The sequence below is a fragment of the Sorex araneus genome, chromosome 9, assembly GCF_027595985.1.
Source record: "Sorex araneus isolate mSorAra2 chromosome 9, mSorAra2.pri, whole genome shotgun sequence".
Lineage (NCBI taxonomy): Eukaryota > Metazoa > Chordata > Mammalia > Eulipotyphla > Soricidae > Sorex > Sorex araneus.
The window spans coordinates 68,110,380-68,138,369 of NC_073310.1; the positions used below are offsets into that span (position 1 = coordinate 68,110,380).

Consider the following 27,990-nt stretch of genomic DNA (forward strand, 5'->3'; position numbering starts at 1 on the left):
TCTGGTATTAGGATACTGTAACAACACAAGTTCTGGAATAAAAGTCTCAGTGGAGTGTGCAACGGGGAGAGAGCAGCCGCGGCAGAGAAGCAGCTGGAGCTCCGTGGGCGCGGGGTGACGCTGGCCTGTCCGTCCCTGGGTCACACGGACCCAGCGTCCTGCTCACCCAGTGCCCTTGACCTTCCCTTGTTCCCCCTCCTACGTTTGGCTACAAGCGTCCTTCCAGGCCCTCCGTTTGCGACCTCATAGGGGAGGGCGCGTGGAGGAGGGGGGAGACGTTTTAGGGGGTCTAGGCAATTTCCCGGAGCCCAGGGGGCGAGGATGGAGGGCGGGGGCCAGGGCAGGATGAGGATGGAGGATGGGGCAGGGACCGAGCTGGGTGTGGGGCCGAGTGCGGGTGGAGGGCGGGGCCGGGAGCTGGGGGCGGGGCCTGGGCGGGAGGAGGGCGGGGCGTGGAGCTTGGGGGCGGGACCGAGGGCGGGCATAGGGAGGAGCCTGGAGCGCTGAGGGCGGTGCTCAGTGCAAGTGGAGGGAGGGGCCGGGTTCCGGGGCGGGGCCTAGTGAGAACGGTAGGCGTGGCCTGGAGCTCGGGGCGGGGTGAGGGCGGTGGCTGGACCTGTGAGGTTCGTGGGGGCGGGGCAGGGGCGGGGCGAGGGCGGCGGCGGGGCGCGGACGCGCGAGCGCCCCCTGGCTGCCGTGGCCGCGGCGCACATCCCGCCGGCCGCCGAGCGCGCGCACAGCCGGCCCGGAGCAGCCGCAGCCGTAGGTAAGGGGGCGCGGGGGCACCAGGCGGGAGACCCCCGCCATGCGGGGCCGGGGAGGGACGCGGGGCCCCGGCCGGCGACGCGCGGACTTCGGGTCCCGGTGGCGGCGCGGCCGTGCCGGCCCCTTGAGTGTCGCGGTGCCAAGTTTGCGTCCTGGGCAGCCGGGCAGAGGCGGGAGCGCGGGGCTGGGGGATGCCCACCTGGCCGGCCGGGGTCGCGGCTGTCGTCTTGGCAGGGAGGAGCCTCCCCTGCCGGGACTTTCCGGCGCTGGGCAGCCCCGCCGGCTGCCCTCCAGCCGGCCAGTACCCCCGCCGCCTGCGCCCCCCGGGGGGTCCCGGGAGCGGGGGAGGCTGGGGGACCCGCGTGCCGCGGCGGCGGTCCGGGGTGGGGGGCCCTGCCCGTCCCCGGAGGGCACATCCGGAGCCCGCCGGGGTCAGCCCGGCCGCGGCACCTGCCCGCCGGCGGATGCTGCGCTCAGAGGCTGTCGGGGCAGGAGTGACATTTGCGCCTGCAGCTCTGCCCGGCCACCCCCGCCCGCCCGGACCCCCGCCGTGTCCCCCCACACCCCAGCTGCCTCCTGCTCTGGCAGTGCCCCCGCCCGCCTCTCCCTGCAGTCGCCTGCGGCCCCGAGTCCCCAGGTCGCCGTCCCCACCGCAGTTGGTTTCTGGCCTCCCGAAATTTCCTCGGCAACTTAGGAACTGGCGGCGGGGTGGGGTCGCGGGAGCCCTGGGAGCTCTGCCCCCGCTTTGCCCCGCTCACTCTGCCCTGCCGGGGGTGGGCCCTCAGTCGGTGCCCCTGAGAGTCCCCGAGCGCGTTGGCTGCCTGCAGTGACTGTTTCCAGGAGGGGTTGCGTCTCTGCGGGCCGGGGGTGTGGTGCGGGGTCCCTCCTGCGGCCGCGTGGGCAGAGCCCTGTCAAGGGTATTTCCCAAAGGGACGGCAGGTGCACGGCCTGGGGTGTGAGGGCTTAATGTGCAAGGCTGTGGCTGGCATGGGGAGCAGAGCTCCACAAAGCTGCTTACAAGCAGGGCCGGCAGTCCCGTGCCCAGAGACGGCTCTCTGTGAGGGGCTCAGCAGGGCCCCTGAGCCGGGCACAGGGTTCTGCCCCCCACTTGCTGCTTCTCAGGCACGGGCAGTTCAAGTGAATTTCATTTTAGACAGTTTCAACCTTTCATTTGTTTTTAAAGCAATTCTCCAGGTTATTTAAAATGAAAACCCAGTGTGATTTTTTTAAAACCCAGAGAACATGGACTCACCTAAACACGAATTCACATTTATATCATTTTTGGTTGCGGGGGGGCGTTCTCCCAAGCAGAGCTCAGGAGATGCAGGGTCCGCCCTGGCGAATCTCAGCCCATCGGGCTGGGTGGTTCCGGGCACAGGTGCTGCTCGGCCCCGCAGGGTGTGGGTCCCAGGCCGCTGTGCAGCGCTAGGGCCCTGCAGGGCTGGAGGTGGCCAGAGCCCAGGTGGTGGTGGTGGTGGGGGGGCATTTGGGAGCATGGTGGGCTGTGCCCCTGCCACGTGATCCGGGTCGAAAGTCGTGCGGGTCACTGGAAACAGGGACAGCCCCCCATGGTGCCATCCCAAGCGGGGACTTCTGTGCCCTCGCCCCCCCAGTCTGCTCCTGCCGCAGCTGCTCCCTTGCTCTGCCCGGGCCCGTGGGGCCGCAGGGGACTTGCCAAGCGTCCCTCGAGCAGAAAGGCTGGGAGGGCGGGATCCGCCACAGCCCCCCGGGCACTGAGCCCGCCGTGGGCTCAGGGCCGAGTCCTGTCACACTGCAGCAGGGCAGCCTGGTGTCGTGGACTCGAGGGCGACCATGATGGGCGGGAGACGCAGCATTAAGGGAGTGCACCTTGGCGCGGGGCTCACAGAGCCTCGTCCCTGGCCGCCCTGGACAGAGGACAGCTCCTCCCGGCCCGGGGCCCACCCACCACCGTCCACAGCGCTTCTTGCAGGCAGAAACCGTCCCCAGGACACACGGAGGCCCCACCCTGCCCTGCCGCGCTGGGCACCTCTGGCGGGAACCGTGCGGCCGTTCATCTGTCTCCGCATCTCAGCAGCCGAGACCCGCCAGCGCCTGTGCTGGCCTCTGGGGGTCTCGCTCTCCGTCCTCCCAGGCGGGAGCACCCCTCTGCGTCCCTCGGCCCTGCGCTGATCTGCTCGGAGCCAGGAATCGGGCCGCGGCTCTCCCCAGCCCTGCTGGAAGCCCCCACCCCCACCGGATGGGCCCGGCTGCATTCCCGTCAGCCCGCGTGTGACTTTTTCCAGACCTGCTGCACCGGTTCCCCTGGCCGGAACCCCTGGTCCATCCCCACAGCACCCCTGTGGTCTGTGGAGAATGTCCCTCCTCTCATCCCAGTGGGGATGACGGCCCAGAGCCTGCTGCAGGGTGCCGGGGCTCCCCTGGGACCCCTCGGCTCACGCACCCTCGGGGGCAGAATCATGGCTGCAGCTGTGCTCAGAGCCAGTTCCCAAGAGGTCCCTCTCCTGGGGGCCAGGCTGTGGGTTCGGGGGTCTCCCAGGGGCCTGGCTGCGGGTGCGGGGGTCTTGTCCAGGTCAGCTGAGAGTCCAGCGAGCCCGAGGGGGCAGCAGCAGGGGGCAGGAATGCGGTGAAGGCGCAGTGCCCTCTCGCAGGTGGTCAGAACCAGGCTGAGAACAGGGACAGGCCCCCTGGCTGTCCTGGCGCCCCCCAGCTGTCCTCAGGGCTGCTCTGGACCCGCTTCCTGCTGTGAGGAGCAAAGCACCAAGAGCCGCTGCTGGCCAGCTCCTGGGAGGGCCGCACACGGGTCCCCACGCCGTGCAGAGTGCGTGTGACACGGGACAGGCCTGCGCGTGGGGAGCCTTCGGGGTCAGAGAGGCTTGGTCCAGAGGTGCCGGCCTGGCGAGACCTGAGGGTGGGCAGCAGTGAGCAGGGCAAGAATGTTCCAGAAGTGGGGGCGCATGTGCCAGGCGCCTGGGCAAAGGGACCGGGATGTCCAGCAAGGGACAAGCCGTGTCCGACTGGTGGGAAGGGGCCCTTCAGCCAGGAGGATGGTGGCCAGGAAGGGGCGGGGTGTGGGCACGGGGGCAGCACAGTGCCGTGTGGGGCGTCCTGGCCGCGCCCGCCCCGCGGTAGCCCTGCAGAATATGGCAGGAGGGGGGGTGAGCAGGCGAGGCCTGGGCAGCCGGCTGTCCACGCGCTGGGGCGCCGCTGGACCCTTCCCTTCAGGCCTGTCCCGGCCCTGCTGTCACTCGAGGGGCCGAGGCAGCAGGACAGCTCCCCACTCCTGCCGAACCCTTGGTCCCCCCTTCGGGGCCCTCCGTGGACGTGGGCGGCTGTCGCGGTTCTGAGCCAGTTTCCTCGAGAGGGGCCGGGGGCTGGCCCTGGGCACGGCCGCCGTGTCCCTGCGGCTGGGGTCGGGCTGTGTCAGCTTGGGCATCCCCGGGGAAGAAGGGTCTGGTTTGGGGGTTTCTCTGGGGGTCTCCACGCAGGCCTGAGAGACCGGGGGCTCGTGCAGAGGCTCTTGGCTAGCCTGGCGCATGGGGGGCTGCGGGCGGGGGTCCAGGGCTGCACGTGGTGCTCCGGGGACGGAGGGGCCTGGGGTCGACTGGGCTCAGGGCAGACAGCCCCCGGCCCGGTACTGACTCGTCCCCCAGTCTGTCAGTGCCCAGCTGCTCTCCCGGGGCTCCCGGGATGCCCCTCTCCGAGTCAGCCGCGCGGGCACTGGGGCTCTGCAGTGAAGCCCCTCGGAGGGGCAAGACAGACACACGGTGACACGCCCTCCCCACCACCGCCAGTCCTGCCTGATGTCCCTGGAGGGGCCCCAAGGTCTCGCCTCCTGGGGGGTCTTGCCTCCTCGGGGGTCTCACCTCCTCTGGGGGTCTCGTCTCCTCGGGGGTCTCGCCTCCTCGGGGGTCTCGCCTCCTCGGGGGTCTCGCCTCCTCGGGGGTCTCACCTCCTCTGGGGGTCTCGCCTCCTCAGGGGTCTCACCTCTGGAGCCTCAGCTCCTCCGGAGGGGTCCAACCTCCAGGGGTCTCACCTCCTCTGGGGAATTCTCGCCTCTTCTGTGGGGTATCACATCCTCCAGGGGGTAGGTTTACCTCCTCCCTGGGGTGGTCTCCCCTCCTCGAGGGGCCGCTTTCCCCGGCTCGGCGTTCCCTGTGCCTCGTGGGTCCCGCCCTGCCGCCCGCGGAGTCGGTGTCTGCTGAGACAGAACCCCAGGGGGGCTGCTCTCTCCAGAGGGTCACTCCTGACCCTCACGTCGCCTGGGGACAGTCCCCGCCCGGACAGACTCGCGGTCTCCGTGTCACTAGCATCCGCTCTCGCGCCGTGCTGCCGTCCCTCCGGCTGCTGTGGCCGCGTGGGGCCGTTTCCAGGGTGTTGTCAGGCGCGGCAGGTGAGGCGCGAGCCAGGGGCCAGGTCCCGGGAGCGTTACTCAGCACGGCCACTGGCGGGAGACAGGCTCCGGGTGAGGAAACGGGGCCAGGGGTCACCCACGTGGCCCGCAGTGACCCCGGGTCCTGGCCCCTCACCTGCTTGGCCTGCAAGAGCTCAGCGGGTCAGCGCAGGGAGCCGGCCCGGCAGTGCGAATCACTCTCAGGGCCTCCCTGCTCGAGCCCGCCCAGCCGCCCACGCCCGGGTGCCTTCCTGCCTCCCCCCAGCTCCTGGACCACCCCCCGGACGCCTCCCCAACCCCCCTGGTCCTCCTGGGAAGCTGGCATGGAGCCCACTCGGGCCCGCTCCTCCTCGCTGCGTCCCCGGGCACGGTCCCCCCAGCTCCTGGACGCCTCCCCCACAGCTCGCCCAGCCCAGGGGGTCGCGGCTGGCGCTGTCCGTCCGGGTCAGCTCGGGAGTCTGGACTGGGGAAGGCAGCGCTGGCCGCTGGCGGGGGGAGGAGGCCCTGGGCGGGGCCGGCGTGCTCGGCGTCATGGACGCTTCCTGGGCACGAGAGACAGCGCCCAGAATGCTGCTGCCCGGACACAGCTCAGCCCCCGTCCTCATCTGGCCTGTGGGCACTAGCAGGACACGGAAGCGCCCAGCGGAGAGCCAGGGAGGGGGGGCCCGGAGGACACTCCCCACAGGTGCCGCCCAGGTCGCTGACGGCCACTGACGTGGGCTGTCCCAGCTCAGCAAGTCAGCATGGCCGCGGGCCGCAGCCCCCCAGGAGGGCAGGGGACTGGCCAGCCCCCGCCCGGCCCTGCGCCTGGAACAAGCACGCAGCATCACCCTCCTGAGAAGCGGCAGTCTTGGCTGGTGGGAACCGCGGCCCCGAGAGGCTGTGGCAGGGCGAGCGCCGGGGCGTGACTGCTGGCTGGGGCGAGGCCTGGATTCCGATCCCCGGCACGCCCACAGGCCAAGCGGGGCCTGGCCACCCTCCCCAGGGTCGCTGGCCCAGGGTGCCACCCTGCCCGCTCCCACCGGGCACCGTCGCCCAAGGCCCGCGCCCGGCACGGCCAGGGAGACAAGCGCCCGCTCAGAGAGGGCGGGGGCTGCGGGCTGCCCCCGAGACACTGACCGGACAAGCGGAGGGGACGCCGAGAGCATGGACGGGACCCAGGGTGGGGCAGAGCCGCTGGCCGAGGGGCGTCTGCTCCTCCACCTGCGCCCACAGCCAGCCCTGCCTGCCCACCCGCCCGCCCGGGGCTGCCAGCAAACAGCTTGGGGCCACAGATCCCCTGAGAAATGCCAGCGCCACCGACCTCTCGCACATTCTCCGGCCGATTAACGAGTGGCCAATGGCGAGGGGGGCGCAGGGCGAGGGGGGCGCAGGGCGAGGGGGGCGCAGGGCGAGGGGGGCGCAGGGCGAGGGGGGCGCAGGGCGAGGGGGGGCACAGGCCTCAGGCGTTCTGGCTCACGTTCGAGAGAGTCCCTGGCGCGTGCCCGGTGCTCCGGGAGCACAGCCTTGGCCAAGCGAGATCTGCACCTCCCGTGACCCTGTGTGAGACCCCAGCGTCCTCCTCCCGCCCCCTGGATCCGTCCTCCGGTTGCACGTGGCCCGGAGCCGGGAGTATTCCCTGGGCCCATCACCCGCCCCTGGGTGTTAGTCACTGATGGGCCCTCGGGTCTGTGGCTTCCGGGTGGGCCCCAGGAGTGGGGTCCTGGGTCTCGTGGTATTTCCTCATTTTCCGCCAGGCTCCCTCCAGTGTGTGCGGTTCCCGCCCCCGCGCCCTCCTGCCCTCGGCCCTTGTCCGCGCTGTCGGCCTCTCCCGGGTGAGGGAAGGTGCCCGTGGGTCCATTTGCGTCTCCTGATTGGCAGGGTGCCGGGGCCGCCCCGTGCGCGTGCCCGTCCCCAGCCTTCCTGAGCAAGTGTCCGCTAAGGGCCTCGGCCACCGCTGGGACCTTCTGTTTGGGGCCACCCCCAGCTGTGCTGGGGGGTCGCTCCTGGCAGTGCCCCGGGGACCGTGCTGTGCCAGGCCCGGACCCAGGCTCACACACCGAGCTGAGGGCGCTGTCTTGGAGCCACGTCCTGGCCCTCGCCGGTGCCTTCTCTGCGCTTCCCAGGGACCCTTCGGCCTGAGGTCGCGAGTGCCCTCCCGTCCCGCGGCTCTCTCCCGACGGAGTTTCCTTGGCTCTGCGGCTCCGCGCTGTCCCGTCTGTCTGGTCCTGCTTTCTTCCCCTCGCCTCGGCCCTGAGCACCAAGCACATCAGTCTGGTTTCCAGGCGGTGTTCCTTCTGCATGCTTGTGGCCTTGGGCCCAACGTGCACGTCCTGAGTCCAGCTCTGAGTTCCTCTCGGCTTGTGGCTCCGCGTTTTGGTTGTTTTGGTTTTCCTCCCTGGCAGCTGCCCGGGTCTCCAGCACCAGTTGGTGAAGAGACTTTCTCACCCCCTGGGGGCTGTTCGCTTCTCTGTGACACATTCATCGGTAAAGCCCAGAACGGGTCATCGGCTAGCGATGGATCTGGGAAGACGAGAGCGTCAGCAGTGACCCCTGGGGGCCACTTTCTGGGGAGAAAGGCAAGAAAGGCAGCAACAGTCGAAGAGCAGAGAAGTGGCTTAGCTCCTGCAAGACGAGGGCAGGAACAGCGAAGAGGGAGGAGGTGGGAAGCAGAGGCGGATCCCAGGGGAGCATCCCGGGGCGAGGGGGTGCAGGGAGTGCCCCCTCCAGTCCCCGGAGACGCCCTCGCAGACAGAAAGCCCAGAGGGCCAGGCGCTCGAAGCCTCCCTCCCGGCCTTCACTGCTGGTGGCCGCCGGGGGCCCAGAGGGCCGTGCCCCTGCCGCAGGGGCACCACTCGGGGCTGTGAAGCCCCTCACCACCGAGAGGAGCCTGGGGGTCTCCTGGCGGGCCCCGCTACAGGCCCGGCCCTCCGAGGGGCGCCCCGGCCAGATCCTGGGAGGCTGAGCTGCGCTTCTCTCTGGACCCTCCTCCCAAGGCAGGACACCGGGCGGGACGCCGCGGGGCCCTAGCACAGGCAGACCAGCCGAGAGCCTTCAGTTCCGTGATGGATCCGGCTCTGAGCTGCCGGAAGTGCCCGGAAGCTTCCACCTACAGCGCGTGTCTGCTGCTTCCCCGCCAGGTGCCGGGACCCCCGCTTCCTGCCCGCGTGTTTACTCGGCGTCTTTCCTCTGGACGCGCCGGGGGACTCTGTCCGCGACGTCTGCCTCGAGGTGAGCTGTGGTTTTGCAAACTGAAAGTCGTGGGTCACGCAGGGCCTGCTGACGAGGGCGGGCCCTTCCCTGGGCGGGGCCTGCTGACGAGGGCGGGCCCTTCCCTGGGCGGGGCCTGCTGACGAGGGCGGGCCCTTCCCTGGGCGGGGCCTGCTGACGAGGGCGGGCCCTTCCCTGGGCGGGGCCTGCTGACGGGGGCGGGCCCTTCCCTGGGCGGGGCCTGCTGACGAGGGTGGGCCCTTCCCTGGGCGGGGCCTGCTGACGAGGGTGGGCCCTTCCCTGGGCGGGGCCTGCTGACGAGGGCGGGCCCTCTCCTGGGCGGGGCCTGCTGACGAGGGCGGGCCCTTCCCTGGGCGGGGCCTGCTGACGAGGGCGGGCCCTTCCCTGGGCGGGGCCTGCTGACGAGGGCGGGCCCTTCCCTGGGCGGGGCCTGCTGACGAGGGCGGGCCCTTCCCTGGGCGGGGCCTGCTGACGAGGGCGGGCCCTTCCCTGGGCGGGGCCTGCTGACGAGGGCGGGCCCTTCCCGGGGCGGGGCCTGCTGACGAGGGCGGGCCCTTCCGTGGGCGGGGCCTGCTGACGAGGGAGGGGCCTTCCGTGGGCGGGGCCTGTTGACGAGGGCGGGGCCTGCTGAGGAGGGTGGGCCCTTCCCTGCGCGGGGCCTGCTGACGAGGGCGGGGCCTGCTGAGGAGGGTGGGCCCTTCCCTGGGCGGGGCCTGCTGACGAGGGTGGGCCCTTCCCTGGGCGGGCCTGTGGTCGCCTTTCTACCATGTGCGGGAACTGGGCTTCCACCCCGGCCCTTGGGGGCACCGCAACTGTGGGCCCTCGTCCCGAGGCTCGCGGCCACCTCGAGTCCCGCCGACTCTGGCCCGAGGGAGAGCCCGAGCCTGGGGCTCTGGACTTGGTTCTGCTGGTGGTGCTCGGGCGTGCCCGGGACCAGGCCGCCCTCGTCAGCAGGCTCCTGGGGTTTCTATGTTGGTACTTTTGTCTGTTTGGGGGCCACACCTGGCGGTGCCCAGGGCTCGCTCCCACGAGTGCTCAGAGGCCATGTGGGGTTGGGCTGGGACCCTCTGGGCATCTCTGACCCCGCCCCACCCCATCGGCATTGGGATGAGCCTTGTCCGGCCTGCTGGTGGCGGCGGGGACTAGCGGTCTTTCTGCATGGACTCCTGTGGCCGCCAGCCACGGTCATCCCTCCGCCCCCGGCTGGCCACAGCCTTCTTCCTGCGACTTTCCGGTTTCCTCGACTCTCCGTCTTGAGCTCTGCCTTCGGGGAGGTGAGGACGGGGTGGGCTATCCGTCACGGCTTCACGGCTGCCCCCCTGTCCTCCCTCCCTGCGGGGAGCCCAGGAATGCACCCCCTGGCCTGGGGCGGTTCCGTGACATTCCCCGTTGGTGGTGGCTCGAGGCGGTGCCCCTGGGCCAGCTGCTCCTTGGGCCAGCCTGGAGGACAGACCCGGGCCGCTTTGTGTGTGCACAGCCCAGCCAGTCCCCGTGGGTTCAGGCCCCTCCCGGGGGCCCGCACCCCCTCTCTCGGGGGCTCTGTCCCTGAAGAATTCCCTTCGCCCCAGACCCGTGAGTGACCCCCACTCACAGGACGCAGCCTCGGGAGCTGTGACATGGGTGCCGGGAAGAGGCAGTGAGGGGGTCCCTGCAGCCTCGCCCACTGGCAGGGGACCCGCAGGGTCTGCAACCCGGAGAGTCCGGACTCCCCACTCAGCACCCTGAGAGGGAAACCGCCTTCCCCAGTGGGGCCAGTGCTGCGCCCTGGGGGTGGCGTCATCCCTGTGGAAACCAGGCCAGACGGGCAGAGGGGAGGAGGGGGGCGCCTGAGTCATGCTCTGTTGGCCCGGCCCGGAGGCTTGTGGGGTTCTGGGAGTCGACCCGAGGGTCGAGGAAAGGCCACACCTAGGGGCCTGGGGCTGCCCCGCCCTTCCCTAGGCCGAGACCACAGCCCAGCCTCTGCCCCGTGGGAACGGGGGTCCCACCCCACAGCTGCAGATCCGCATGGCCGGAGCGTGGCCGTGGCCTCCGTGTCCTGCTCACATGTCCTGCTCATGTGCCTCAATCCTGCAGACATGGCAGGCGCGTGACTCTGCTCTTTCCCACAGGAACCGCCAGGTGGGCGCCTCCTGGGCAGCACAGCTGTGCACCTGGAGAGGCTCGACCCTGGGGAGGGCTGGACCCTGGGGGGGCCGGACCTCGGAGTGGACTGTCCATTCCCCGCTGCCCCTTCCCCTGCTCCGTTGTTTCATTCTCGAGTCTGCGTGCAGGGCAGTGGGGCTCTCGGGCATCGATGCTGCCATGCTGTCTGCCCACGTGTCCCTCCCACGGAGTACCCCACCCCGGGGCCCACTGGTGCTGGCGTTACTGCAGTTTGGGGGGATGAGGTGTGCGGATGCCTGATGCAGAGTTTTGCTCTCAGAAGACTGCAACCTGGCCGTCAAATTCAAGTTTCTCCCTTTGACACAAAAACCGGCCCAAACTCCCAGAAAATAAAACAGCACCGAGAGCGCGTTCGTGAGCCACCGTTAGAGAAAGGGCTAATACCAAAGATACACAACGCTCCTGCAGACTCGGCAACAGACAAAAATACCCACCACAGACTCACACACTCACACAAGATTCACACAGACACACTCACATAAGACACAGGAGAGTCACACTCACAGGTTCACACACTCACACAAGATTCACACACTCACACAAGAGCCACACAGATTCGTACACATACACAAGACAGAGAAGAATCACACACATAGTTTCACACATACACACAAAATTCACACACACTCACATATTCACACACACAAGATTCATAGACACATTTGATTCACACGCACTCACATATTCACACATGCACACAAGATTCACATGCAGGAATTCACATGCATTCACACACAGATTTATACACAGAAGATTCACAGACACCCGCAGATCCGCACATACTCACACAAGACATATCCACTTATACACACAGAAACAGAGACACATGAGGGTTCACACACAGAGTCAAAGACACACGGATTCACTCACACTCAGACACACTCAGCCCGAAGCCAGTGTCCTGCCGAGGGCAGAGCCGGGGCCTGGTCTGGAGGCTTCTGTGAGAGGGTCGTTCTCGGACCCACGCGCACACGCATGTGGGAGGGGCCCTCCCGGTGTGTGTGTCCGTGTTCGAGTCCTTTCTGCAAACGTCCGAGCGACAGCGGCCAGCTGCCGACTGCCCAGCGCCCGCGCTCATAAATAGCCTGGAAGGGTCTTGCGGTGTCATGTAACGGCCGTAACCAAAATAGCCTCCCCCTCACCACCCCGTTTCCTTGCTACCCACTTGAGGAGGAGCTGGCGGTGCGGGCACCCCGGCCGGGGTGCTGGGGACAGCCCGGGCAGCCGAGGGGAAGGAAGGGCGTCTCTTCCGAGGCCGGCCTGCGGGGCTCTGGCGGGGGCGATAAGCCGTGGCTGTGGGGCCACCAGGAGTCACGGCTGTCCTCTCCCGTCCCCGGCAGGGAGCAGCCATGTCCCCGTTCCTCCGCATCGGCTTGTCCAACTTCGACTGCGGGGCCTGGCCCCCGGGCCAGGTGGAGGCGGCGAGCCCGTACTGCGCCGTGCTGGTGAAGGAGTGCGTGGAGGCAGGTGAGGAGCGAGGCTGCCCCGGGGCTGGGGCAAGACAGTTGTCTCGGGGATAGGCCGCGAGAGAACGCCACGCGTGCGGGAACGGATTCTGCTGACAGGGTCACCGGGCCTCCTCCCAGCCGGCAGGTGAGGGGCCACGGTGAGGGGACATGGGCACGGACCCCAAGGGGCCCTTTGGTTTAAGAACCCTCTGCTGGGCAGGGCTGGGTGGGCACTAGCGTAGGCACTTGCCGTGTATGTCGCTGACCCGGGTTCGATCCCCAGCATCCCGTATGGTCCCCTGAGCCCACCAGGGGTGACCCCTGATCGTTGCTGGGTGTGGCCCCAAAAGAACAACAACAAAGACTCCTCTTCTATGCGGGACCGGTTGTGAGTTCGAGCCCTGGTTCCCCCGAGTGAGCCGAGTGAGCCGACTGAGACCCCGGCGGTTCCGCCTTCTGCCGGCTGTGACCTGACAGCTCCGAGTGTGGCCCGGAAGTAGGGCCTCTGGGAAGAGTGTGTGGTCCCCGTGGGCAGGGGCAGGTGCCCACCACCAAAGCACAGTGACAGGCAGAGGAAGGGGAAAACAAGTGTGCCATCGACACGCGTTCAAACCCCACGCAGGATGGATTGTCAGCAAATGGGGGCGTGGGGGAGCTTTGTGCTGGGGACTTACTGTTATTACACATCCGAACAAATACTTTGTTCCTGGCTGGCTCCGCACAGCCTGGGCCTGGGCCCTGTGCTGCTGTTATCTTGTCTGGGGGCTGCATCCACCTGCCATCGGGGCACCCCAGCAGGGCTGGAGTCACTCACGGGGCCACTGCAGGCAGGGGCAGTGCCAGGGACAGCAGGGCCTGGGCGTCACAGGGGTGGCCCTGGAGGGCCCAGCACCGCCCTCGGACCCTCACAGTGAAGCATCACAGGCCCGGGCGGCTGAGAATTGCCGGGGGGACCCTGGGCCTCCCTACGCCCGCCGGAAAGAGGCCCGCGGACGACCAGTGAGTGACAGCAGCCATGTCCACGCAGCTCCCGCTGGCCGCAGGCCCGCCAGCTTCAGCCTGTGCCCGTTTCTCCTGGCCCGCTGAGACCCGGAAATGCCAGCCTTTGAAGCGCCGCGCTCGGGGGGCTGCAGGCTGCCCCCCACTGGAGGGCTTTGAACTTGGCTAACGAGGACCTTGTCATCAAGACCAGTCTTCATGTTTCCAGGAGGTGTCCCCCACTTAGCGGGGGCCGGGCCGGCCGGGCCCCAGCCTAACTGTTCCGGGGCGTGGAGTGTGCAACTGCTCCTGACAGGGGTGCCACGGGGTGGCAGACGGGGGGTGGTGTGCCGGTCACGGCTACGGGCGCCACAAGGGGACAGGACCCTGCATTCGAATCCTCCTGGCAGCCGCTGTGAGCTTCCAGCTGGGCCCCAAGCTGCAGCCACAGCTCAGCCCGGCCCGGCCCCTCCCAGGCTGCCCGAGCCGCTGGAAGCCCACGGCACGTCGCGCAAGTGGCAGACTCAGAGCAGTGCTCGGGGCCATATCTGACACTGGCACGGCCACTGGCCACTGAACTGGGTGTTCCCCAGAGGGCACGAGCCCTGTGACACATGCGGATGGCCACCAATGGCGTTTCTTCTGTGGCACACCCAGATGTTCCACGATGGCGGGTCACCCCCGTGACATGTGTGGATGTTCCACTGAGGGTGCATACCCTCTGCGACACACTCGGATATCCCATGGCGCTTATCCCCTATGACACATGTGATGATCCACGGATGGCGCATACCCCCGGGACACACATGGATGTTCCACGGATGGTACGGGGCACAGTGGCTCACGCTTGGCTGGTTCATGGACAGCGCGCACCACTGGTGGCTCGCACTTGGACGGACTGTGCCAACCAGAAAGCTGCTGCTACTGAGCTGCCATATCTCACGATAGTTGGGGGCCTTCTGACAAGGCGGAGGCTCCGAACGAAGGCGGCGGGTGGCGAGGAACATGCACGGCAGCGCGGCAGGCAGGCATCAGGGCAGGACCCCAGGCCCGGGAGGGACAGACACAGTCGGGATCAGGGCAGGACCCCAGGCCCGGGAGGGACAGACACAGTCGGGATCAGGGCAGGACCCCAGGCCCGGGAGGGACAGACACAGTCGGGATCAGGGCAGGACCCCAGGCCCGGGAGGGACAGACACAGTCAGGGATCAGGGCGGGACCCCAGGCCCGGGAGGGACAGACAGTCGGGATCAGGGCAGGACCCCAGGCCCGGGAGGGACAGACACAGTCAGGGATCAGGGCGGGACCCCAGGCCCGGGAGGGACAGACAGTCGGGATCTGGGCAGGACCCCAGGCCGGGGAGGGGGCGGGACATGGTTCTCGCATGAGCCGATTTCTCTTCCCGCCTGGGGGCTCTGAGCTGGCAGGGGGGGTGGGTCCCATCTCGCCGCCAGCCTGGCTGGGTTCTGGGGGCCCTGCCCATCTTCCTCCCTGCACCCCTGTGCCTCCTTCCTGGATCAGGCACCCCCTTTGCGGGTCCAGGTGCCACTGCAGGTGGCCAGACCCTCCCTCCCCGCCCTGGGGAGCAGAGAAGGAACAGCGAGGTAGGGGTGACACACTGATGCCTGCCGGCCCCTCGTCACCCTCTCCGGGGGCGACTCCCCAGAAGCCTGCCCCCTCCCACCACCACCCTGCACAGGGTGTGCATGCGCCTTTGGGGCTACTTACTGGGCATCATCACAGACGGACAGATGGGCGCCCCCGGCACAGCGGTGAGGTAGGGCAGGGTCTGCGTCACCCCCTGCACTCAGGCACCAGGTGCAGACCCCCCCCCCCCCCGGCCAGGTGCCCACGTGGTGCGCAGGTGAGGGCCGGGCGCACGGGGGCTGGAGTGACGGCCGGCCTTCTCTGTGTGGCCAGAGGGCGGGCAGCGGTACGTGCAGAAGAAGCCCACCATGTACCCGCCCTGGAACAGCACCTTCGACGCGCACATCACCAAGGGCCGCGTCATGCAGATCGTCGTGAAGGACCGGAATGTGGACGCCATCTCCGAGACCACCGTGGAGCTGACCGCACTGGCCGACAGGTGCCGCAAGAGCAACGGGAAGACGGAGATCTGGGTAGGTGCGCGGCGGGCAGGGAGGGGCCACCGGCCATGGGTTGGGGGGTCGGAACCCAGTGTGCCAGGTGGCCTCCCGAGCCCCCGGGAGTGACCCCTGAGCACTGCTGGACGTGGCCCCACCCCAGAGCCAGCCAGCCGACAGAAGAGACCCGAAGAAGCGGGCCGCCTCGGGCCGTGCGGTGCCGGCCCTTCCTGGTCCCTGGGCAGCTCCGCGTCCACCAGCCTGCACCAGCACCAGCTGCCTCACTCACTCCCCAGGTGTTTTCAGCTCAGGTGTATCCAGACGTTTCCGCAGCCCAGCAGGGCCGGCTGCTGACTCGGTTTCTCCCCTCCTCCCTGCAGCTGGAGCTGAGACCCCAGGGCAGGGTGCTGATGAACGCGAGGTACTTCCTGGAGATGAGCGGTGAGCGACTCCCTTCCGCCCGCTGGGGGCTGTGGGGGTGTCGCCCCCGTCCTGGCCTGCAGCCTGCCTGATCTCTGAAGGGCGGGTCCTACCCACCCGAGCTGGGGGTGTCTGCGCCCCCTCCTGGCTGTGTGAGGGTGGGACAGGCACTCGGCCACAGACTCGGGCACCCGGGGGCTCGGCGGACACGTGGGCTCAGCTTACATGCATGCTCACACACGCACAGGCGGACACATGGGCTCGGCTTACATGCACGCTCACACACGCACAGGCCACGTCCTGCCTCCGGCAGCCTGGCCTCCCCCCACCCGTCCATCTGTCTGTCTGTCCATCTGTCCGTCCGTCCCTCGCCACCGGCGATTGTGGATGAAGTTGAGTACGTGGACGTGGAGGCTTCTCTTCCCGCTTCCCCCGGCCTCAGAGAACCTTCGTCACCAGGGAGGATGACTTCCCTCCTGCCTTGGCCCCAGGGGTCACAGTGCTTTTGGGGTCGGGACCTCACAGAAACTGCGGGGGTACGAGAACACGTGCAGAGCAGGTCAGACCCCGGCTGGGGAGACATGGTGTGCGACTCCAAGACAGCCTGTGCGCCCGAGGGTGCCCAGAGCACCAGTGAACCAGAACACACAAAACCCAGAGGTTTCCTAGACGCCCCGAGTATGGGTGAGGTGACGTGGCGCCAGGGATCTGCCTCAGTCCCGCACTTAGGGGGTCGGCCCAGGAGTGGCTGGAGCCGGGGGACTGGCGGGCTCTCCTCCGATTTCTGCAGAGTTGTCAGAGTAACTGAAAGAAGAGATTCCCAAGGAAGCGAGGAGGGGTGGGGGGGAGGGAGGAGAGGAGGAGGGGGAGGGAGGAGGGGAGGGGGGAGGGAGGTGGGAGGAGAGTGAGGGAGGGGGGAGGGAGGAGGGGAGGAGGCGGGGCAGGGCGGGAGGGAGGGCCCCGATGTCCAGGCTGTGGGCAGCCGGCTCAGATCTGGATTGTGTCTCTGGGCAGCAGGGAGGGACAGAAAGTGCTGCTGGCTGGGAGGATAAGGCCAGCCGGGCAGAGGTCAGCGTGGGGTGAGGCGGGGGGTGGGGGTGGCACCCCTGGCCGGCCTTCGCTCCCACAGTCCCCGAGCCCCTCCCTGAGGGCCCGGGGACCAGCCCCGGCTGTCCAGACCCACAGGTGCCCAGTGGGGTTCGTGTGTCTTAGTCACACCGCCCAGAGACCCCACAGCCACCTAGACCGGGGATGGAGCTGCGTCTCCAGGCCCCTGACGCCTCACTCTCGCCAGGGCACACGAGCCTTTCCTGCTCTCGGCTCTTCCTCTGTCCTCACGCACGCACACACATGCACACGCACGCACACACAGACATGCATGTGCATGCACATGCATACACAGACACGCACGTGCACGCACACGCACATGCACAGACACCCATGCATATATACACGCACACACATGCGCGTGCACACATGTACACACATGCACACAGACATGCACGTGCATGCACACGCACATGCACACATAGACACGCACGTGCACACATATGCAAACAGACACACATGCACACAGACACCCATGCACATATACTGAACACACATGCGGGTGCACACATGCACACACATGCATGCACATGCACACACAGATACACACGCATGCATACACACATGCACACATATACACATGCACATGCACACACAGATACATGTGCACACGCATGCACACACACGCACACATGTGCACACACATGCGCACACAGCGGGGGCCCTCCCTTGCATATGCTGACCCAGGTTTGGCCTGTTATCACAAAGGGTCCCCCAAGCCCCTGCTGTATGTGACACCCCCAAACAGCCCCCCAAACAGCCATTCCAGAAGCACCAGGTGGGCCGTGGTCCTCCTGCTGCACGGCGTGGCCCCCCACCGAGGCACCCCACACACTCTGGGGCCCGAGGAGCCAGCTGTGGCTCCCCGGGGCATTTCTCCGGGCCTGGCAGGTCTTCTCTCAGTGTCTTGGGCCCCTGCAGCCCCCGTAGGGACTGGCATCCATGGGGTCCTGCCTGGTGGGCCCACGGCCGGGACGCACACCCTGGGAGGCTGGAAACGCGCGCTGGCCCCGGCCACCAGCAGCCCCTGCTCCCGTGGGGGACGGCCTCAGCCACTGCCCGCTGACTCCCACCCCTGGGAGCAGCACGTGTCCCGCTCCGTGTCCCTCACCCCTGCTCCCCTCCCCGCAGACACCAAGGAGCCGGGCGAGCCCGAGAGCGAGGGCTTCTTCAGTCTGCACCACCGCCGAGGCGCCATGAAGCAGGCCCGGGTGCACCACGCCAAGGGCCACGAGTTCACGGCCACCTTCTTCCCACAACCCACCTTCTGCTCCGTCTGCCACGAGTTTGTCTGGTGCGTGGGCGCCCCTGGGCCGAGACAGCCAAAGGGTGGACGTCTAGAAAAGCCAGTTGGGAAAGGGCCGCTGCCGGGAGCTGGACACAGCAGGACACGGCTGACTCTGCCCTGCACAGAGCACACACAAGCACCATCATACCCACGCACACACACGCATACCTGCACGCCCATGTGCACACACACACACACTCTCACAGTTGCACACACAGGCACATGTGCCTATGTAGGTGCACATATACCCATGCCTGTGTACACACGTGTGCCCGCACATGTATGTGTGTGCACATGCCATGTGTCCGGTGTTCCAGCCTCTGCACAAGCTGCCCCCTAGGGGGTCCCTGCAGGATCTGCCCAGGCACACCCCAGTCTAGAGGGTCTGAGGGTCCGGGCCGGGGATGTGCCCCTGTGCCTGTGCCCTGTCCCCTCCTTCCTGAGCGGCACCCAGTGTCCCTCAGCCCATTAGGCTGAGAAGGCGGTGGCCAGCTCCCGCCAGACAGCGTGTCCAGCCCCGGCCCTGCCCAGGGACACTTAGGTGGGGACGCGGGCCCAGGAGGCGCTCTCAGGCGGGAGAGGAGGGCAGGGACGCCCAGTCGGCACGCAGGGCGGCAGCAGGAGGCCGGGACGGAGCCTCCAGTGACTCGCGCCATGTGTTCTCTTGCAGGGGCCTCAACAAGCAGGGCTACCAGTGCCGACGTAAGTACCGGGCACATGGGACTTGGCCCCCGTGCCCGCCCCCGCCCCCGCCCTCAGCTGCCGTGCTTCCTCGCAGAGTGCAACGCCGCCATCCACAAGAAGTGCCTCGACAAAGTGATCGCCAAGTGCACGGGGTCCGCCGTCAACAGCCGGGAGACCATGGTACGTGGACGCAGACGGACCCCCGCTCCCCCCCGCGCCCTCTGGGCGATGCTGGAGCCCGGGAAGAAAGGGCGGCCGTCGCTGTGCCTCCTCAGCTCTCCAGTGGGGCTGCGCACAGAGAGGAGCCGTGACCCTGGCAGGAGGTCACAGGCAGGGAGGGCGGGGGGACGGGAGCACTGTCTCGCGGGCCCCAGAGCCGCCACTGAGGGGCCGCCGCGTCCCTGCAGTTCCATAAGGAGCGTTTCAAGATCGACATGCCGCACCGCTTCAAGGTGTGCACCTACCGGAGCCCCACCTTCTGCGAGCACTGCGGGACGCTGCTGTGGGGGCTGGCGCGGCAGGGCCTCAGGTGCGACGGTGAGTCGGCGGGCTGCCCTCCCCGCACACCCCCTGGACCCCCCAGAGGGGCTGGCAGGGCCTAGAACACGGGGGCATTCCGGCCATTGTGCCACCACGCCCGCCCGCCCCGGCCCCTCCTTTCTGGGCCTCCCTCCCCATCCGGCCCCACCCCCTCCCACTCCCAGGGCCTCCCCCGCCCCCCTCCTCCCCTCCCCTTCTCCCCCACACCCTCCCCCCACCCCTACCCTCTCACTGCCCCCTCCTGCCTCCCCATGCCACAAGCCCCATCACCCCTCCCCCTCCCTCTGCCCCCCACTCTCTCCTAAGCAGGGCCCCTCCCCTCCTTGCCCCCAGTACCTATGAAAATAGTTACCAGAGGGCACCCTCCCTACCCACAGAGAGCCAGCCAACACCTGCTAGGTCAGTGGCGCCCCCGCTGACCTCCCGCCCACACTTGGCCACGGCCCGAGACACACCCAGTGGGACTCGAGGCCAGGGGGTACCGAGCTTCACGGGCATGTGTCTGAGTCCCTGATGGCAGGCCCTGGGCCCCGGGACTGGAGGGGGCCGTCCCCCACCCCCGGAAAGGCAGTGACCACAGCCAGGAGGCACTGGGGTTACGTTCTCCCCCGGTTCCGTCGGGGCCCACCAGGCCTCCGAATGCACTCGGCTACCCCCAGCCTTACCCGGGCAGGGCACCGTGTGGCTGAGGGCTCTGCCTTCCAGCCTTACCCGGGCAGGGCACTGTGCCAGGGGCACTGTGTGGCTCAGGGCTCTGCCTTCCAGCCTTACCCGGGCAGGGCACTGTGCCGGGGGCACCGTGTGGCTCAGGGCTCTGCCTTCCAGCCTTACCTGGGCAGGGCACTGTGCCGGGGGCACCATGTGGCTCAGGGCTCTGCCTTCCAGCCTTACCCGGGCAGGGCACTGTGCCGGGGGCACCGTGTGGCTCAGGGCTCTGCCTTCCAGCCTTACCCGGGCAGGGCACTGTGCCAGGGGCACCGTGTGGCTCAGGGCTCTGCCTTCCAGCATGCGGCATGAACGTGCACCACAAGTGCCACAACAAGGTGGCCAACCTGTGCGGCATCAACCAGAAGCTCATGGCGGAGGCGCTGGCCATGATCGAGAGTGCCCAGCAGGTAGGTGCTGGGCCTCTCCCCGGGGCCTGGTCCTGGGCTCCCCCACACGCGGGGGCCTCCTGCTTGGGGCACGATGAGAAGGTGACTGGGAAGGCCCCTGAGAGCCTCGGGGTGTGGGTCGAGAAGCTGGACCCAGGGCCGGCCTCACCCTGGTTCTCACCCCAGGCACGCTGCTTGCGGGACACGGAGCATGTCCTCCGGGAGGGGCCCGTGGAGATCGGACCCCCCTGCCCTGGAAAGGGGGATGCCCGGCCGCCCTTGGCTCCAGCGTCTGGGAAACGAGGTACGTGTCCAGCAGGGGCAGCGCCCAGCCCCACCCTGTGCTGCCTGTTCTCTGTGCCCCTGGGCTCCCGGCCCGGCCCCCCCAAAGATCTGCTGGAGGGGCAGGGCAGGGGGGAGAGGCCTGCAGTGACCCGCTGTGGCTCCCTTAGATCTCAGGTCGGAGGAGGAAAGAGCAGGACCAGCGTCATGGGGGCAGGGGCCAGGTTCCCGCCTCGAGTTTGTTCAGGACAGGACGAGAGCACGATGCCTAGGGGTCAAGAGGTCTCGGGGGTGTCGGGGTGGGGTGGGGGCATGTCCAGTGCCATCCAAACTCCCCCTTCCCAGGCCTTAGGAGGAGCAACAGCACTCAGTCCAGGAATTTGAGAGATGCGGGCGGAAAGGGACTGGGGCAGGTCCGCATGTTCACACCCTGACAAGTGCAAGGGACGACCGAGGGGCTCGGGGGCTCGGGGAAGTGGCCTGATCTCAGGGACTAGGGCGGCAGCTTGACCCGCAGCTGCTTCTACCCTGGCACCCTTCCGGCGCCCCAGAAGGCCTGTGCCTGACGGTGGGGTCTGCACTGGACGCCCCCACCCCCGTCCGCAGGGCGGGAGGGACGGAGCGCCCCACTGCAGTGGGGAGGCGGGGGCGCAGCACGTTCTAGAGCATCTAGAAGGTGTCTCAGCGCTGGCCTACGCCCTCCAGAGCCGCAGGGCATCTCCTGGGAGACCCCCCCGGACAGGGTGGAGACCCCGAGCCACCCACCCCAGCCGCCCCCTCACGCGAAGCCCGGCATCGAGGACTTCATCCTGCACAAACTGCTGGGCAAAGGCAGCTTTGGCAAGGTACGTCGAGGGCACGTCCGCCGGGCAGTGGGGCTCAGGGAGCACAGCCGCACCAAGCAGTCGGGGTCTGCCCAGGGCATCCCAACGAGGACCCCGGGTGCGGCTCTCTGCACGGGGCAGACTCTGGCGCGGGTGCAGGGTCCTTTGCACAGGGCTGAACTTCCCCATCCCGGCCCTGCCGTGACTAGACCTGCAGCAACCAGACCCAAGGAGTCCTCCCGGCCCAGAAGCCGTGAGTTGGGTCCCAGGGCTGCTGGCCTCACGTCAAAAGCAGCTACTGCTAATTCCCGCGTCACAGACAGGACCCCAGAGCCGCAGCGCCGGGCCCTGGGGCACGCCTGCACCCACTTATATAGCTGGCATTAGAGGCGCTGTTGAAAGCACAGAGCTTATTGGTGGAAGCGCGGGACTTAGATGTATGGTGGATCCTCATTGGCTGGTCTCTAGCCTCTCATTGGCTAACCTGTTCCTTGCACCACCTACTTCCGGGCCAAGGCTCCTTACTTCCGGTGGAAGCTGCAAGGCCCCCTGGATCTTGTAGTTTTCTAGGGGCTCCTGCCTTTCAACAGGCTTTCGAAGCGGTCCCTTTCTGCTGGGCCCTCTGGGGGCTTGTTCCTGGCGCTTGGACAAGCCCGTCTTCCCTCCGGCCCGCGTGCTCGCCTATGAGCACAGCTGCCAGGCTGCATCGGGGTTGGGGGTCTCAGCCTTCCCCAGCCACCCCTCCTGGGGACCCCTCCTGCCCTCCTGGGTCCTGAGCTGTGTCTGCCGGCCCCAGCTCGGGAGAGAGGGGAATCTGGAACCAGCCCTGCGCGGTTGCTGGTGGAGGGTGGCCGAGGCAGATACGGAGGGTGCCCAGTGGCCTGGCAGGTCCAGCTGCCCCTGAGTTTCAGCCCTGCGCCACGGCCGAGGGCCTGGGAAGCCAGGGCCGCCCGCCCCCACGCTCTGGCCCGGAAGCCGCACCCGTTCATCTGGCGGAAATGCACGTGGGTCGGCTGCAGCTGAAGGACTCTGGCCGCCCCTGGGCCTGGCTCTGAACCCAGCACTGCCTTTGGCAAACGAGCGAGCGTGTTTACCCAGAGGACGAACGGCAGCATCAGGGCGACCTTACAGCCAGTGCTCAGGATTTAGCACCCATGGGCGCGTGATCACAACCCACTGCCAAGCAATTGGAAGCACGTCACAGCCGTGCAGATGGCCCTTGCTGAGACTCAGCGTATGGCTGGCACGGCTGTGTTTTACCGGAAAGGGCCATTACCAAAATAGAGGATTGGTAACGGAATATTCATCTGCTTTCGTCCCCTGTGGGGGGGCTACGCTTGAACAAGGGTAATGAGGAGTCGCATCTCCAAGCCTTGTTTGAACAATACCCCCAAGTCTGGGAAAACCTCAGGGGCCTCTGCCCTCCACCCCTCGCACCGTGTGCCAAAGGAAAGGTCTGAAGGTGAAGGTCGGCCCATGCTCCTGTGAGGCCCGGGCAGGTGGGAGTGGCCAAGTCATGGAGACGCCCGTCCTTACGCTGTTTGTGAGGGTGTGGCTTCAGCCAACACCCATGCACACAGGTGCAGCTTGTGGAACCAGGTCTCTGGGGGGCTTCTGTCTTGCCGGGGACTTGGAGCTCAGGGCCTGAGGGAGGACCAGATCATAACAGCGAAGAACACAGCAAACTCATGTGTGTCGGGTCAGGGAGACGTGGAGCGTGGCGGGGGCTCCAGGACCACAGCACCCCCTGTGTTTCTTTCCGCCCCAAGGAACCGGGTGCAATCCAGAGCCGAGGTCACTGCCATTAGCAGGGATGTTCTGGGTACCAACCTCCCCGGCAGTCAGCCCCCGCCCAGGGGGCTCCCAGGGGCAGCAGTAAAGTCCCCACGGGGGTGGGGGCGGGGGTCAGGAGTGGAGAAGACCCCCGCCCCCGCCACACAGGGCTGCTCTGTGGAAGGTGCGGGGGAGCGAGCCCCAGGCGGGTTGGCTCGGCTGTGTCTGGGGGCTGGGGGGCTGCAGAAGGGGCGCCCTTCCCCCGCAGCCCGGCCTCCGCCAACTGCAGCCTCGACCTCCCCTCCCGCCAGGTGTTCCTGGCCGAGTTCAAGAAGACCAACCAGTTCTTCGCCATCAAGGCGCTGAAGAAGGACGTGGTGCTCATGGACGACGACGTGGAGTGCACCCTGGTGGAGCGGCGGGTGCTGGCGCTCGCCTGGGAGCACCCCTTCCTCACGCACATGTTCTGCACCTTCCAGACCAAGGTCAGCCTCGGGCGCCCCTGGGAGGCACGGGGCCCTGTGCCTGCAGTCCCTGTCCTGTGGGCAGCTTCTCCCCCTCCGCTGGCGCCAGGCTCTGGGGGCAAGGGAGCAGCGGGGACTGTCCAGAGGCGGCCCCACTGCGGCTGGCACAGCGGAGAGCCCTGGGAGCCCCTCGTGCAGACCCACTGCGAGCTTCTCTCCCGGGCAGCAGACCCCGACACCCGCCCACCACGCTCCCCAGCCCTGCCCCAGCGTCCCCGCAGCTCAGAAACGCCTGGATGACAGACCCAAGAGGATGAGGCCTGGGAGGCCCATGCACGGCGGTGGGAGTCGGCAGCGTCCCAGGGACGACCCTCACATCTGCCCCGAGTGGGTGCAGAGCCCGACCCCGGGGCCTGTGAACGACCCCCGAGAGGTCCCGGCTGGGGCCTTGGTCTCCGTCTGCAGGCAGAGCGGGGGGAGGCATCTTCTCCCGGAAGCCAGAGAGGCAGAGCCCCTCCCAGCACATACCCCCTTCCTGGCGCCCAGTGCAGGGGTATCAGGCGGGGGCGCTCACAGCCCGCCCCGCCCTCGCAGGAAAACCTCTTCTTCGTCATGGAGTACCTCAATGGCGGGGACCTCATGTTCCACATCCAGGCCTGCCACAAGTTCGACCTCTCCAGAGCCACGTGAGAGCCCTCGGGCCCCTGAGCCCACCGGGACAGGAAGCCGGCTCCCTCTCGGGTGCCCTGAGTCCCCCCCGCCCGCCTCCTCCGGGCCTGTCTCCAAAGGCCCTGCGGCAGCACAGCCAGGCCTGGGTGGCCCGGGCTGCCCTACATGCACAGACACTGGGCATGGCGGCCAGTGTCCTCTCAGCCGTCCCGGGGCTCCCACACACCCTCCCGGCAGCTTCTCTCCCCCCCTCATGTGTGCATGCGTGGGCCAGTGTGCGTGTACATGCATGTAGGCACGTGTGACTGCGGCCGCCCCTGACCCCACCGTGCCTGCAGGTTCTACGCTGCTGAGATCATTCTGGGGCTGCAGTTCCTGCACTCAAAGGGCATCGTGTACAGGTGAGCCGCGAGCCGGCCAGCGCTGGACCAGGGTGCGAGCCTCAGCCCTGGGGGAAAGAGCGGACTCTGCTGGGGGGGAAGCACCGGCTTCCTCCGGCCCCTCCTCCCCCTCCCCCCTCCCCCTCCTTCCCTCCTCTTCTTCCTCCCCTCCTCCTGCCCCTCCTCCTGCCCCTCCTCCGGCAGCCCCTGGGGTCTGGCCCTCCCCCACGATGGCCCCCCTGGAGCCCAGGCTGCAGGGCGCGTGGGGCGGTGCCCGAGCAGCTGTGTCCGCAGGGACCTGAAGCTGGACAACATCCTGCTGGACCAGGACGGCCACATCAAGATCGCTGACTTCGGCATGTGCAAGGAGAACATGGGCGGCGGGGCCAAGACCAGCACCTTCTGCGGGACCCCCGACTACATCGCCCCCGAGGTACTGCCAGCCCCCAGCGCCGCCTCGGTGCCCCTGCAGCCCTGAAGGACCCCACCCCACTGCCGCAGGCCGCAGGGGTCCTGCCCAGCGGAATAAGGGTCACGGCACTCGGGGCTCATCCTGTGACGGGCACCGCCCCTCCCCGCCCCGCACTTCCTGCCCCCTGCCCCCTAGTCTACATTAGAGACCCTTTCGGCTGCCTCCAGGGTCCTGCCATGTCCCATCCCAGAGCACCCGCACCCCCCACCGTACCCCACACAGACACACCTGCACCTACCACCATACACACACAGACACACAGATACACACAGACACAGACACAGAGACATGCCCACATCCACCACCATACACACAGACACGCACACGTAGACATACACAGACATGCACAGACACACAGACACACCCGCACCTACCACCATACACACACAGACCCACAGATACACACAGACACACACAGACACAGACACAGAGACATGCCCACATCGGCCACCATACACACAGACACGCACAGACACATAGACATACACAGACATGCACAGACACACAGACACACAGACACACCCGCACCTACCACCATACACACAGACACGCACAGATACATAGACATAAACAGACATGCACAGACACACAGACACACAGACACACCCGCACCTACCACCATACACACACAGACACACAGATACACACAGACACAGAGACATGCCCACATCCGCCACTATACACACAGACACGCACAGACACACTGACACGCACAGACACACTGACACACAGAGACATGCCCACATCCACCACCTTACACATACAGACACACAGACACACACAAATACACACAGAAACACAGATACACAGACACACCTGCCACCATACACACAGACACGCACAGACACACTGACACGCACAGACACACTGACACACAGAGACATGCCCACATCCACCACCTTACACATACAGACACACAGACACACACAAATACACACAGAAACACAGATACACAGACACACCTGCCACCATACACACAGAGACACGCACAGACACACACAGACACACCCGCACCTGCCACCATGCCCCACACTGACACACGTGCACTTGCACCCACCCCTGTAAACATCCCACATACCTGCCACATCCCACATCCCACATCCCACAGACGTACCCATACCTGCCACCATGCGTCACACACACAGACACGAGGACACACGCAGGCTTAGGCACACGTGTGAGCACACCACACATGCATGTACATACCACTGATGCACTTCCACACCGAATACATGCGCATATACACGTCACACATTCCACATGCACAAGCACATAACCGTGCGTGCACAGCCACATGTGCAGACACCCGTGCACTCGCCTGCCCCGCGCTGACCACGCCCCTGCCCCTCGCAGATCCTGCTGGGCCAGAAGTACAACCACTCCGTGGACTGGTGGTCTTTCGGGGTCCTGGTCTACGAGATGCTCATGGGCCAGTCGCCGTTCCACGGGCAGGACGAGGAGGAGCTGTTCCACTCCATCCGCATGGACAGTCCCTTCTACCCGCGCTGGCTCGAGAAGGAGGCCAAGGACCTGCTGGTGAAGGTAGACCGAGTCCCGCCTCTGGACACCCCATGGCCCGCGACCAGGCTCCTGGCACAGGGAGGGGCGTCCCTGAGGCTTCTCTGCCCTGTCCCTCCCCCACCCCGGGTCTGAGGGAGGCTCAGCAGACGTAGGGGGTGTGCACCCGTGCGGGGGCTGCAGGTGTGTGTGCGTGTGGCCCCGCCCTCAGGACAGCCCTGTCAGACACGCCGGTCGGTCCAGGTGTGGGAAGTCTGACTCAGCCTCCAGGAATCGCCACACCCAGAGTGAAGGGCGGTGCGGGCAGCCGGAGGGGCAGGAGAGGCTCCGAGAGGACCCCCAGCCCCTAGAGCCAGGGGCGTACTGAGCTCCGGCCCCACTCTGTCCACTGCTGCATGCTGCATTTAAGTCGGGGGCTGGCCCGGGCACCGGGCCGTGTGACCAGGCCAGGCGCCCAGAGCAGCTGGTCCCAGAGGGGCTCCGGGGCCAGAGCGGGGTCTGGGCACAGGGGCCCAGTGTCCTGCTCCCGCCTCTGTCCGCAGCTGTTCGTGAGAGAGCCGGAGCGGAGGCTGGGCGTGCGGGGGGACATCCGCCAGCACCCGCTCTTCCGGGAGATCAACTGGGAGGAGCTGGAGAGGAAGGAGATCAGCCCCCCCTTCAGGCCCAAAGTGGTGAGGCTGCGGCTGGGGGCCCGGCATGGGGGCCACGGCCAGGTCCAGGGTGCGGGGGTCTCTCTGGGGCATCACTGATCCCCGTGCCGGCGCCTTGCTGCCCAGGCACCTGTCACCACAGCCGGTATAACAGCAGGACAGACCCGCGCCCCCGCAGACACATGCAGGCATGCAGGCACACGCAGACACCCATGCACACGCAGGGGCACGTGCACAGCCGTGTGCACAAACACAAGCATATTCCCAGAGGGTGCATACAGAAGCACACATGCACAAGGATGCATGGCCCGGACCGTGTACAGGCATGCACTCAGACGTGCCGCACACATGGGCACGAGCACACATGGGCACGAATGTGCACACAGACGCACCCACCTGTGTGCACTCACACGTGCACACGCGTGCAGATACGTGGCCATGCAGACACGCGTGCGGGACTGACTCCTTCCTCCCTCTGCGGGCCCAGAAATCCCCGAGCGACTGCAGCAACTTCGACAAGGAGTTCCTGAGCGAGAAGCCGAGGCTGTCGGTGGCCGACCGTGCGCTCATCAACAGCATGGACCAGAACATGTTCCGGAACTTCTCCTTCATGAACCCGGGCATGGAGCGCCTCATCTCCTGAGCGGGGACACACGCGGGCCAGGACACTCGCCGCGAACCCTCGGGAAGACAAGAAACCCGGCCGGGCCGGGCTCCCGCCACCCCGCGCTGCCCTGGCAGAAACCGACGCCCGTGGGGCCCGAGGAGGCGGTGGGGCGGGAGGGCCCCCCAATAAACACCGCGG

At 67.3% G+C, this 27,990-nt stretch overlaps 1 protein-coding gene across 1 annotated transcript; it reads left to right on the forward strand.

Moving 5' to 3' along the window:
* The first annotated feature begins 665 nt into the window (after positions 1–665).
* Positions 666–27,990, forward strand: PRKCQ (protein kinase C theta). The gene is made up of 19 exons (XM_055146682.1): positions 666–766; positions 8,257–8,347; positions 11,851–11,977; positions 14,857–15,056; positions 15,401–15,461; positions 17,679–17,841; positions 18,506–18,537; positions 18,614–18,699; positions 18,927–19,056; positions 20,065–20,174; positions 20,340–20,457; positions 21,141–21,280; positions 23,344–23,517; positions 24,091–24,182; positions 24,504–24,566; positions 24,840–24,978; positions 26,371–26,559; positions 27,078–27,206; positions 27,673–27,990. Exons 3-19 carry the CDS (start codon positions 11,860–11,862, stop codon positions 27,826–27,828), a joined length of 2,100 nt encoding a protein of 699 aa, XP_055002657.1. The 5' UTR covers positions 666–766; positions 8,257–8,347; positions 11,851–11,859; the 3' UTR covers positions 27,829–27,990.